The sequence below is a fragment of the Bombus terrestris genome, chromosome 13, assembly GCF_910591885.1.
Source record: "Bombus terrestris chromosome 13, iyBomTerr1.2, whole genome shotgun sequence".
NCBI lineage: Eukaryota > Metazoa > Arthropoda > Insecta > Hymenoptera > Apidae > Bombus > Bombus terrestris.
In genome coordinates this window covers 9,496,921-9,510,330 of record NC_063281.1, presented here as the reverse complement: position 1 = coordinate 9,510,330, position 13,410 = coordinate 9,496,921, and the positions used below count along the sequence as shown (strand labels likewise).

General features: G+C 42.5%; 1 protein-coding gene across 8 annotated transcripts in view; it reads right to left on the bottom strand.

The window, feature by feature from the left end:
- Positions 1-13,410, bottom strand: part of LOC100643462 (RING finger protein nhl-1) — a 57,162-nt gene that overhangs the window by 1,565 nt on the left and 42,187 nt on the right. For 4 of the 8 annotated variants that reach the window (XM_048411378.1, XM_048411376.1, XM_048411377.1 and 1 more), the window contains 6 exons: positions 13,003-13,220; positions 11,698-11,969; positions 10,646-10,961; positions 9,469-9,579; positions 7,806-9,387; positions 2,470-2,859 (listed from right to left, as the gene is read on the bottom strand). In XM_048411378.1, the coding sequence (XP_048267335.1) occupies positions 2,614-2,859; positions 7,806-9,387; positions 9,469-9,579; positions 10,646-10,961; positions 11,698-11,969; positions 13,003-13,220 (2,745 nt within the window). In that variant the 3' untranslated portion in view covers positions 2,470-2,613. Of the gene's footprint in view, positions 1-378; positions 661-893; positions 1,075-1,600; positions 1,763-2,340; positions 2,860-6,553; positions 9,388-9,468; positions 9,580-10,645; positions 10,962-11,697; positions 11,970-13,002; positions 13,221-13,410 lie in introns of those variants that run through there. The other 4 variants (XM_012315701.3, XM_012315702.3, XM_012315703.3 and 1 more) reach the window with 4 other exon arrangements.

The following is a 13,410-nucleotide window of genomic DNA, read 5'->3' as shown; positions in this document are numbered from 1 at the left end:
GCTGCTCTCACGTTTCTCATTTCCATGAGTTCGGGGGGTTCAAACAGAGAATTACTCGAAATTAATGTTTTTTTATTTCAGAAAAAGTCTTTTTTTTAAGGCTTTTTATTCAGGATTAACTATACAAAGTCTAGGTACACATAGTGAGGGCTTGAAAAGGGTTAATGAACACTGAAACTAACATCATATTTGTATCATTATCGTATGTTCACAATACAATATAGGTAAAGAAGTCTCACATAGTGTGATATCTTTCAGGGTCTCGTGTATGTTGTCGCATTGACGCTGCCGTTTTATGCCTTGCACTTTTCTTATACGATTCTCCGAACAGTTTATAACAGAAAGAAAAATAAATAACAAAATCGCGAACACACGTACCTGTACGCGATGGTTCTCTTTATCGCACACATAAATAAATCCAAGAACATCCGTGGTGATTCCCCAAGGATAATTAAACCGACCATCGGCGGTCCCTTGGGATCCAAAAGCTCTCAGAAAACGACCGGAAGGATCGAGAACTTGAATTCTGTGGTTGTAACGATCCGCGATGATATATTGTCCGATCCTGTTAACCGCCACCCCGGCGAGGCAATCGAATTCACCCTCGCCACTGCCATATGTTCCGAACTCCTTCATGAAGTTCCCATTACCGTCGAATACCTGTAAATTTCAACGCCATATTTCAATACATCGATCAATCTTCCTCCATTTTTATATCGTCAAAAAGCTTTCTCCGGCATTGACGATGACGTTGTTTTAAACAACAGTACGTGTTATTAGATCGCGTAATAAATTTTATTCGCTCTTCGATTTGATTGTTTTGAAGAATATGTACTTTACGAACTCATCACGCAATATGAGAAATCTCTAAGCTATTTTTGAGGACGAATTACTTGAACACGATGGTTAGAGCTGTCGGCTACGACGATGGAATTGTCAGGGCCAACCGCGAGGCCTCTCGGCCAGGTAAAGCATCCGGCTTCGCTCCCCCGCATCCCGAACTTGAACAGCTGCCGCCGCTTCAGCAAGTAGTGACTCCTCCGGCCATTGCTGTCAAATTCCAACAACCATTTCCTTATATGAAAATTTCATATTGCTTATTCACATCTGTTTAAACAAGCCTGTCACAAGCCAAACCGGTCAATTTTACATTTTGTTGCAATTTTTCAGTTTCGTTACATAAGTACTGCATTAGAGCTGAAAAGATAACTAGCGGGTTGACACAGGGACAAAGAATGTGCTGCTCTCTATCGTTCACCCTTACGCGTTGCTATGTTGTTTTATTTGAATACGTGGCACTTTTGGCCAATACGCGTGCTTATTTTCATGATTTTGTCGGGTCTGTTCGAAATGACTCGATCGAGCCCGCATTCCTCACGCTGGTCTTAATCTCAGCTGCAAAGTAAACGCGATTAACGTTCCATTCTCAAGGAACAATCGATATTGTTTATTTATTGCAAGAGGATGATACAAATTATAGAAAATTTGAAGAAGTAAATTTAAAAATAATATTTGCAACATGATTGCTTTTTTTTTATCTTTCAATTTACCAAGTTGATCAATGTGGCTTGTGACAGGCTTAAATGATAAATAGACTCACCTAGTGGAGGAACCTGCTGCCGCGGGTATAACGGGAGCTGCTGTAGGGGACGTGGGGGAGCCTGACGGGTTTTTTTGATCGTCGTCGGAAGATTCGAAGGATGTTTGACCACCGTGCCTCAAAGGTAGTCCCAGCGATAATCTCCTCGAGGTAGTGCTTCCACTGCAAATAAAATTAAAAGAACGATTCTTTCGTGTCTTGAGAAAGGGAAATTCCTTTATCGTTGATCGAAGCAATTTAATCGTTTCAACCTCTGTGAATATTTATACCGCGAGTATGAAACTTCATTTGCACATTTGTATCTTCCCAGAAAAATCTTTCGACCGTTTGATTTAAAAGCTGATGGCATTGAGTTGTTTGGAAAATTCGTAACGAAACTTGAAAGAATCAAAGGTAATTCATTTCCGTACAGTATCAATTTCACCGAATAGTACATAACATATTAATTTATCAAATACTTTCACCAATTTCTCTTTGAAAATCTGTTCGGTTTTTTTTTTTTTAATCAAAAAAGCTACGAGCTTTTCAATCAACCTAATATAATATAATAATTCATTTTTGCGACACATTTCAATGTGTTCCAATTTCATATTTCACTATTCCAATACATCTTTACAAAAATCGATACAAAATCTTTTTATGCTTTTTGACGAGCTAGAACAGTAAAAATATTAGATACGAACATAAACAACCCGGCTTGACCACAAAAGCCGTGAAAGCACTCAACGTTAATACCGTACCTCGATGATGGAATCGTCGAGGCGGAGGACGAGGGCTCTTTGTCTTTGGTGGTGCGATTCCCGTATTTGTTCTTCAAGTATCGTGCCCACGAACTCAAAGCTGCGCCATCCTTCTCTGTGCCAACCCTATCACGCTCTGGACTCGGTTCTCTCGACTTTAAGGCGTGAGTACTCCGACTTCTGGCCAGTTCAGAGCCGGCTCCGTACTTGGCAGCCAAGTAAGCGTTCGGCGACTGGGTCGTCGGAGAGGGTGGCTCTTCGTCGAGGTCGAGGTCATCTCCGCCGAAGTTGTGCGAGCTTCTGGACCGAGCCAGCCGTTGTCTTCTCTCTTTCAACGCGGCGTACCGTGACCTCGTCGACAGCGGCGAATCGACCTCCGTGTCCGCGTCTCGTTCGCGTTCTCTCTCCCGTTCTCTTTCCCTTTCGCGTTCTCGTTCTCGTTCTCGTTCTCTTTCGCGCTCCCGTTCTCGTTCCCGGCTCGCCATCATCGCCGCCTGGCTTCTGCTCTTGTTCAGGAACCTGAAACATTGCGGAACGAAGGTTGGCTCGTTCAGATCGAACTTGTTAATCGAGAAGCCTGTTGTTACTCGGTGGATTAAAATGGGACAAAACATCGATTGGCCATCGATAAGTGTCTATGTCAAAGGTTATCGATCCATTGGGAACATATACAGTGGCTCGCGATAGTATTCGAACACCTGTAGAAATCTCTTGTGAACGACAGTGACAGAAGTACTTTTCTACAGTAAGGAACGTTTCCTGTACTGTTAAATATATCCAAGTATGTGTAACTGTACAGTGTGCACAGATACGTGTAGCATGAAATGTATATAAACTAAAGGTAGTTAGATTTATCACTTTAAAATCTCTTACTATATATTATTATGTTGTAGAACATTTGGAAATTTCATTGTCGCTTGGTTATATTATGATTATATTGGTAGGGTTTGAAACTAATCCGAAAATGTACATAGAAGCTGCAACATAGTTGTAATAATGCAAGCATATGTAGGTCCAAAACGCAGAAGTTTCATCATACTTGTCGATGAACGTTATTTGTCGTTTCCCGATATTCTATGTTTTTACTGATTTTTAATTCCTCTGTTAATAGTTGTCAAAATTTTGACGCGAAATACTTGTGCGACGTAATGACGTCCTTCGAGGGAAATGTAAAATACGAAACGACATTACTTACAAAACTCACGAACCTCATAATTTTTAATCGAATCCCTATATGTTTGTAGGAAATATCTTGTAACTTCTATTTACATTTTTACATTGGTTTCAAATATGACAAATAGAATCGTGACACTCGCGTGTCGCTACAATGGCAATGAAATTTCAAAATGTTTCATACAACACATAGAATGTGTACATAGAAGTTTGCTATGCTAAGTGTTCAAATACTTTCGTGAGCCACCGTACGAGTTACAAGCGACCGATTCCGTACTTCGTCCAGTTCACGGATGTTCGCGCAGACATCAACAGCTTCTTTGGTTATTTGAAGAGCAGAAAACTGAAGCTTGAGTCGTCGAAATGTTGGAGCTGTTAACTTGCAGTTATAGCTATATATTTAGTAACACGTACGTCAGAATGAAATACGTTTGATGGATGATGATGCAGTTCGTGACGTGTTTCGTCCCCCGGAACCGAGTGTCGCGATCTCGAAGCGATAGTTTCGCATTCTGCCAGCTTATCTTCTAATCATGCTGGTATTCATTGATAACCATACGTACGTCCTATTCTCGTGATATATCGCGTTACATTTTCTCACTATTATATCAGTCCAAGTGTTAGTTACCATTCTATCGTGGGATCCATGGCAATTAGTCACAACGTGGTATAAATCTGACGTGTAATCAGCCGTGTATCCATGGTGTACAGAGTAGTGAAAACGGATGCATATCTACTGTGTTATATATCAATCTGTAGCACGCTGTTTGATATGTCAGTTCTTTATCATATTCCTCATAAATTGTGTAAAGTGGCGAGTAAGCAAGAACTATGCATCATCGGAAGCAATTTTATTCCGGAGGAAGTAGACCTTTTGCTTTCAGTTATCGATTTCCTTTTTCCTTTTTCTTTCTTTTCTTTTTTTTTTTTTTTTTGATCATCCGATAAAATTCGCCGTTGCGTTTCAATTCGAGATCAAACGATTCATTCGCGTGTTTTTAGCAGTAACAGAATGAAAGAGTCGAGCTACGAGTGCCGAATGCATGCAACAAGGAATTTCTAATTTCCTGTTAATTGGATACTGGTTTGTTGCATCTCCTATTTTAATTTATAGAAGAATTTATTTTCCATTCGAATTATTTTTCATCTAACACGCGTTTCTCCAAGACACGTTCTTTTTCGATCAGTTCTTGGCCACGATAAACATTCCTTTTTTGATATATACGTGGTAAATATGTATGACAGAGAAGTTACCGCAAACAGTAATCGTAAAATTTTAAGACCACTTCCAACCTACATTTTTCTGCTTTCCTCGTGCAAACTTTGAACAGCGCCGATGTTTCAGTCGCCATCGAATTTTCGAACGTTCTGGTTCATCGTGTTTTCGGGCCAGAGAAAATGTTTCAACCAGGTCGTAACGTTCAAACACCTTAAACGCTACATCTCGGTGGTTCGGCAGTTTCCACGACGTTTTTTTGTACCGTTCGCTTTAAAATCTCGAGATGATTCTCGAGCTACCGCGTTTAGTGAACGCCAAACGCTAAAACGTATTGGAATAACATCCGTGTTTCCAGTCAAGTAGACTACAGACCGATATAGATCCACTGACTATCCGAGCTGTAGGATATTTAAAGTAACAAACGGGTTATATTTAAACCCTTTACGGCATACCTCGGCACTTTCCGTATCGTGCATAATGCGGTCACATTAGTTTCTTACGTAATATTTCACGCGTTCTCGCGTTGACATTCGTGAATTTCGAATTCGATGTTACTTAATGGTCCATAACGTTGATCGTTATTAGGGAAGCTCGAAAGGAAATCACTTAACCGTTTTGTAACCGCGAACGAGATATCACACGATGAAATATTATTCATGTAGCGTCAAGGATGAAATATCTCACGTGTCTGTTTTTTCAATATTTATAGGTAAAATCAAGTGAGCATTTTTTCCCCTACACGTATAACACGTCCTTCATTCAACGTTGCACATTTATTCATATTTCGTGAACAGATATTTTTATCAAAATATCGAAAATATTTTCCGTAACAGAGAATCAGGTTCATAAAAAAAATTCAGAATATCCTTCTTCTACCATCGTGTGATAAATATCGTAACGGATATCGTTTGTGAAAAGCTGCCACCTATCCGTCCAAGACGTTGGTTCATCGATTCGTAATTTGCAACTTAATAAAATTTGTCATCATTTTTCATCGTTACGCGAACGACGCTGTATCGCGAGATATCTCGCGCGTGATTGCAAACAGGTTAATCAGATTCGAAGAAGCGTTATCAGGTCCAAATTGTCGTTGTTAAATCATTAAAACCCCGATTAAACTATCTACGTTGCAAACGATAGCTTCGCTTGTTCGATAATTTGATTGGAACAAGCCTTGTATCGTTTTTTAAACCATCTACCACTAAGTTTTTCAACGTCGACAACGAACATGTATGATACCTTGATGGCAGCGTGCCTCTTACACGTGGATCGATTTTTACCTTCTCCTCGGAACTACATTTTCGTCGAGTAAGCTGTAAATTCGTGGTATGAGCGTGCGTGCATCTTGATGTGGTGCAACAGAGTTCGAGGTAGGTCTTAAATATAAAGGAAAGCTGAGCGCCTTCGTGGAAATTTTTCGCTAGGGGCTGGGTGGGCGGGTGCGTGTAAACGAGTAACGAGAGGATTTCACATGATTCTGAGACGAGAACGTTCAATCTGTTAGTGCAATAAATAAAGATGCATTTTTCTTCTTCCTTTTTTATTCTCTACGCTTGTTACGTATTTTCTGAAGGAATGACAACAAAGTATACGAATAAGAAGAGCGAACGACAAAGATACTTGGAATACTAAGGTGACAAGAAACGATAAATACAATTTGAAGAAAAAACAAACAACAGAGACGCGTGAAAGATACGAGTAATAGCAACGAACAGATAGTATAGAGATTTGCAGGCGGGATACGACATTTCTCTGTTTCGTTCTTCTGTTATATGCTTATCTAAACTGAGGACATGTTGAGAGGGAAATAAATAATACGAGTTATCACAAAGAAATGCAGTTTATTTACCACACCAACAAACTGACGCAAGTCTATTCACTAGGAAAAAGAGTACAAAAAGTTTCAATGATATGAAAATGGTCACGGGTTAACGGGAATGGCTTGTCACGCGTTAGGCTATGGTTACAGTGGATGCGTAGCCGGACGAATTGACGTTCCGACGAATTCGATACGTTAAATATGTATCAAATATATACACAGATTTTTATGGGTATGTGCGTCGCAGTCGTTAAATGTTTCGTTCGTGAGAAAGCCAGTTCGTTGGAATACGTAACCACTGTAATCGTAATAGTCTTACGCGTCACATTTCGTCTCACGACGTGCCATTAGCGCGGCCGTGTTCTCAATGGGAACGATCTCAAAAGCGTTTATTTCAGCGTGGACTTAAGCTGCACTGTAGGAGGACGGTTTCTTTAATTGCGCTGAACTACGCTTAGTTTTGCCGACTAGAGCGGTGTTTCTTAATTTTTCTTCCGCGTCTACGAAGCTACGTTTATTGAGCAATGCGGGGATTAATAGTCGCGGGTGATCAACGTAGGAACAAAAAGTTACACTTACGATCGTACGTACGATTATCACAATATATAAAATGCAAGTTTTTTTACCATACAATAAATACTCGATTGAGGTCTAATCGGTTATATTATGCATACTCTGTTCGTTCGTTTTTTGTTTCGAATGTCTGTGATCCGACGTGAATGAATGGTCGATGATATCGATTGAAAGACGTTAGAAGACGCCAGATCCCGGGCAGCAGTTTCGCGAAAAGAGGCAACAAATAGCCAGTGCTCGAGTTCAGTCGAAACACAGGTAAACGAATCGTTCGCCGAGCAAGAGTCCAAGGAATTCCATTCTTTCTACGTTCGACACCTTCCTCTCCGATCTCTGTTTCTCTTTTACGGTTTGAAACGAACGTTCCACGAGGCCGGCGTTCCTTCCTGCTACGAAGGAAACACGAAGAACGAGAGGGAATCGAAGCGAACGAACGCAGGGATAAAAATAACGAACGAAGAAACTGCTGCGTCGTATCTTGCAATCGAGACAGTCTCGTCTGTATCCGTGAGAGTAGTCTTTGCAGTCTTTTACTACTAACACCGACGAACAACGACAAAAAGAAGGCGTGAACGTAAATACGGTGAGAAATGGGCAAAGAGGTGTATAGTAGACAGGTTACAGGAACAGATTGATTAGAACGCTGTAACACAGTACGGACACACAGAAAACGGTGGTTACCATTTGCATCGGTATAGTGATATCGACACCAGGCGTGTCCTCGTGCTCGTTGCAAGTCTCGGTCTCTTTGGATTGGGTAGCGTTCGCGACTAATGCACCGTTCTCAATGTTAGATCTCGCTACGAGGTCGGTCGTTTGGGAACGAATCGTGCTCGTTTCGTCCATGCTTCCGCCCTCGATATTTTTCCCCGTAGACGAGTTGTTCACCTTGTTTAGAATCACCCAACCGTTCTCGTCGACGCTGTCGGCCACGATCGAATCTTTCCCACTTTCAGATTTTTTCTCGTTCACCGTGGTCGACGTCGGTGTTGACGCATCATCGTCATTCATTCTCTCATCCTCGATACTCGCTACATTCTTCGAAGCCTCTGTCGTATCGGTCACGGTTCGGATCGCAGCATTTTCCACGGGTGAAGTGGCTCTGTCAGATTCAGTCTCGGATTCGTCCGACACTAGCCAACCGTTCTTGCCAATGCTACTTTGTCTATATGCTCGACTTCTCGATAAACTTTCAGACGATTCGGATACACTTAACGCCTTCTGGTTTTCAGTCCTTTCGTTATCCTCCTTGTCCATCGTATCGCTATCCAGAATGTTACTTTTCTCGTCGTTCGAGGATGACTCGTTGTCGGTGTTTTCGTTGTTTACGCCCGAGTCATTGCGATCGATCGATTTGAAACCTTTCGAGATTCTCCGAGGTTTTTCTGCCTGCAGATCCTGATCAGTAATCACCCATCCGTTGTCGTCGAACAATTCCTCGATACTTTTGTCATCGAGTATCGAGGAGCTTCGCCGCTTCGTGCTTCTATCGTCGTATCGTTCCAGAACGGTGTAACTATTTTCGGAATGAGAGTTGGACGGTACGCTTAATACGGTAGTCTGGTCATCGGTCTCCGAACTGGTCGATTCATCCTCGCTGCTGGTATCGTTCAGATGTTGGATGTCCGAGGCTCGACCTTGCTCCGGGTTTTCAGTCTTTTTATTCATTATGTTACTATTCTCGTCTCTGGATTCTTTGTCCTCTTCCTCGTCTCTTTCAGAGTCGCTGTCAGTGGCGCTCTCGGTGCCGCTCTCGGATTCGCTCTCCGAACTCGATTCCACGTTGTTGGATTTATCGCTCGATCCACTCGCGTATTTCCTTCCGTCACCGTTGATGGCCGTCTCTCGCGAGGTTTCCAGGGATCCATTGGAACTCGCAGTCTTATCTGCCTGGTATCCATTATCTCGGATTGTAGCTGGTTGAGCGAGCGACGCCCGTCGGTCGGTCCAAGCGGATAACGAAGAGTTCACGTCGTTCCCCGAACGACCTTCCATTAACGCGTCTTCGTTGACCTCGCTGCGGTTCTCTACTCGACTATCGTTACCGTTACCTTCGAGACTTTTGAATCTAGTGGCGGAGGAGGAGGAGGATGAGGTGATCGTTTCGTCGGTGTCCGTACTATCGTCCGGTATATAGGTTCGTTTGTTCGACTGCGGTTTAACCATCGATCCGTCTGCACCGACAATATCGTAATCCGCGTTCTTAGCCGCGATTTCGTAATCCTCGACACGATCGGTGTTTGACGGTTCGTCACTAAACGTCCTAAAACGATTACGGTCGTGGGGGTTATTGGAATTAGAACTGGCCTGATGATTCTGACCGTGATCTACGTGTGCTACGAACCTGCTGGTGTAGCCGGCCGGCGTCGTCGCGGCGCCGCCCGTCGGCGTCGTGGTCGTCGTAGTTGTCGGGCTCGTCACCGAATGCGCGGGACTTCCTCTCGGCGACGAATACCTGAGACACGAGTTGACATCGCTCGATATTCTAGTTCAATTTTCCTTTAACGCTTGTCACCGCGCGTTTCCCCGAATTATCAGTTCGTTTCGTCAATCTCCTTGTACCGATCTATAACCGACTTTACGATGGTATTCTCTACGTGTACATCATCGTCTAACCATTGCTAGACCGATTCTCGAAGCTTTATGGCTCGAGAGTTCGTCGCGAGATATCGTCCGAAAGATCATTGTTAAACAGTTTGAAGTTACGATCAATTCTCCTATCGACGTCGTTTGCTACGATAAAACTCTTGGTACACCGTTCGTCCACGCTATTTATTGATTTTTCACTCTTTCAAATTAAGTTGCATCACCGTCGTTATTTATTAAGACAAAGAAACAAGTCGGAAGGTATAGATTGATTCCCGGATACACGCGGTGAACCCCTCGTTTGCATTGCTTTTTGCAAAATTTGATCTCGCGATGGAAGCAAAAAATCAGCCTGTTAAAGCTTCTCGTTTAATTTACGAGATGGTTTCATTTAAATAAAGATTCGTACTCGTAGATTCGATCAACTGTATCATAAATTGTTTCATTATCATTCTTCCTCTATAACGTAGGCATTGGAAATACATTTTTCGTTCAGTAGAATCTTAATTATCGGAACATCGACCAACGAAACGATGAACAAATTAGAACGCCTGGGAATGGTCCCTTGGAAAACAAAAGTAGACGCGAAATAAATCGCTACATTTTTATTCGAAACTTTCTGTTCTCGTTTGATGTTAACGTTTGTAAAAATAGTTGAAAATAAACGAGTTTCTCCCATACGAGAATAACGTTATTCGTTCGTTTAAACAACGCGAGATTAGTTTGAATAATCAAGGTTCTACTGTGCTTTCGAACACGACCCTCGAATTTTTAATTTCAAAGAATAATTACAAATTGAATTTATGCCTATCTTTCTCTATTTATATGCTCGCCACGTACGTACACACGTCGATCGATGGATTCTCGCACGATGTTACTTGTTAATAGAAACAAGAAACCCTCGAATTAGAATTGTCGGCAGAAAATATACTTGCCTGGTCGTAGGAGAGTCTTCCTTGCTACCTCGTCTAGCTTCTGCGCTTCGAGCGAGCAGAGGCCCGATATCTGTCCTCGCCATTGCGGATTCGCTTCTCTGACGATCCTGTGCAGTGGTCGAGGGTGTTGTCGAGGTCGTCGTGCCCGACGGATGTGCATCGGTTTCCGATTCCTCCTCAGTCTCGGATTCCGTCTCCTCCGAGGAACTACTAGTTTCCTCGTCGTCCTCCTCCTCTTCCTCCTTCTTCTTTATGGCCGTTTCCTCTCGCGCCGCTGGAGGTGGTTGCGTGGGTGGCGGCGGGGCTGCACGGTTACCTACAGAGATATGTGAAAATCCGGTACACGTTCAAATAAATATCAAACGGTCTTCCGCGTTTCGTTTTCCAGGCGAAATTACGTTTTCGAGAAACGTCGTTTGGATCGGACGTGGATTCGTTAATGGCGCCCGTGGTATAATCATAATGACCTTAAGATTTGGGTCGTTAAACGTTTATCTGTGAAATAACCGGTTCTAGGATATTTCGCGGTAATCCTTGCGTCGATACCGGAAATTTTCGACGTTGCCCGATGATGATGGCCGTTGATCGACGACGGTGAAGGAATTTCCGATATTATCAAATTTGCGAGTGAGCATTATATTCATAATTAATTAGACCCAAGTATATGAAAGTTCGTATCTCCTAGCAGCGCTTTCATCGACGATAAAATCGACGTCTCGTTGAGAGATAAGGACATGCGCAAATACCTTTTGCAAATATCTTTGCATATGCTCAAGAATATAAAATATAATATTGCTCTTCTACCTCTAGCGAATTTTAAGATTGTTTCCTCGTAACCAGATTGTCAGTTTAATTTATCTCGCTCGTTCCCTGTAGCGTTCAAATATACACGATCTACTTGAAGTCGGAAATCACTTGCCGGGAAGATAAATAATTTTAAACGAGAACACACAGAAAGGTATTGACACGAGTTAGAAGAAGGATCGATGTCCAATTTAGACGCTTTTCGCGTTGATTCGCGTAGCGGTATGGTCGTTAAAGTAGAAACTTACCTGCGCCTAAAAAACGGCTCTGAAAGGATCGCGAAGTGGGAGAGGCGTTGGCGGTGTCTTTGGCAGTCGGTGGTGTACCGCTGTGCGGCGACGAGATCGTAGATGTTGCGTTCGACGTCGGTGCTCTCGACAAGTATTTCTGCTTCATTTCCTCGGCGGTGAATGGTGCACCCGTGCTGCGGATTCCTGATCCTCCTGAGCTCTCGGAGCCCGTGCTCGAGTCTGATGAAGCGCTTCTCGTCGCAGGAGTGTGGGTATCCGTGGAAGTTCTCCTACGAGCAACGATATTTCAATTAACGACTTCCTGTAGTCAGTAAACTCGATAGAGCAGCGAACATTCGTACGTAATTTGTACCGATGACATTAGTTTACATCGCAGCTCTCTTTGTTCGATCTCGTATAACGCAATCATCCGCCTACGATTCATCCATTCTGTGGTTGCGCGTATTCCAAAATCCTATTCCAGATCACGGTATAAACTGCTGCATAAACGATCAACAGCGGATCATAGGTGCGGAATTGTTCAATTCGGGATTCTATTGACCGACACAGCCGCTATTCGTTTCGAATCATTTTCTCGGCTCTTTCTACGTTCGTTGATTCAAAATTACTTTCGCTATGTCGATAAGAATCTCTTTTATTTTAGAAGCATTTTTAAAAATATATTACGCTGACCTTTCGTTCGTCAGTTTAAACTGCGAGCCATGTTGGGCGAGCAAAGTATAATTCAAGAGTTAAAAAAGTCCAATATTTGAGAAAAAAAGAAAATTGAGAAAGGACACTCTAATTTGCTACTTGAACCTTCAGAAACGAACGCTGTCAAAGTACGTTCTAAATATGGAAATTATTTATCGCCATTTCAAATAGTTTTTCAATTATCACATTTCGTACAAGGTAAAGTGATAAGAAGAATAATGGTTTCCGGAATAAGGGGAATAAAAGTGTCTCATTAATACTGTCTCACACACACACACACACACACACATCATTCACCAATTACAGGGTAATACTACGTTATGAGATTGAGTAGAAGCCGCCTCTGGAACTTGGAATATTCCATCGAACCGATTGGTTCCTATCGGGTGGGCATAAATCAGCCTGTCCGACTAGATACGCGCCTCTACTACTGGAACGCGCACAGACCGAGATCCTGGTGACTTAATGTTATGGTCGAATTCGATCGAGTTGTATATTTTACTATCAATCACAGGTATCTAAATTGTCTCAACGAGCTTATTGTATTAACAAATCGGACAGGTGCAGGCATTACTTTAGCCAAAACGAAGCATAATTTTAAATACGAACCTCGCGGGCATCGGTCTTCGCGCAGGTTCTTCCGGTTCTCGTTCAGACTGTTCCCTTGGAGGCGGATGAACAGGCGTAGGTGTGGATACTGGTTGTCGTTCTTCCAGCGTTTCAGTCGCAGGTGTGGCCGCCGTTTTGTTCTGCTTTTTAATCCTAGAAATCTCGTCATCCTCGCTGGTTTGTCTCGCCATCGCTGTCGGTACTTTTCTGACTTGGACCTACGCGATAAAAAGAAAATATTTAACGAGTACATTACGATAACTCGGTGGAAATTTCCTGATAAATGCTTTAACATCTTTTCTTATATTCCATTGTCTTAAAAAATTTCTTAAACATTCCATTATTCCTTTCTCCTGTTTTCCTGTATGAGCCAAGTCTGAGGATAAATTACTCGTTGGTGATTAGGTG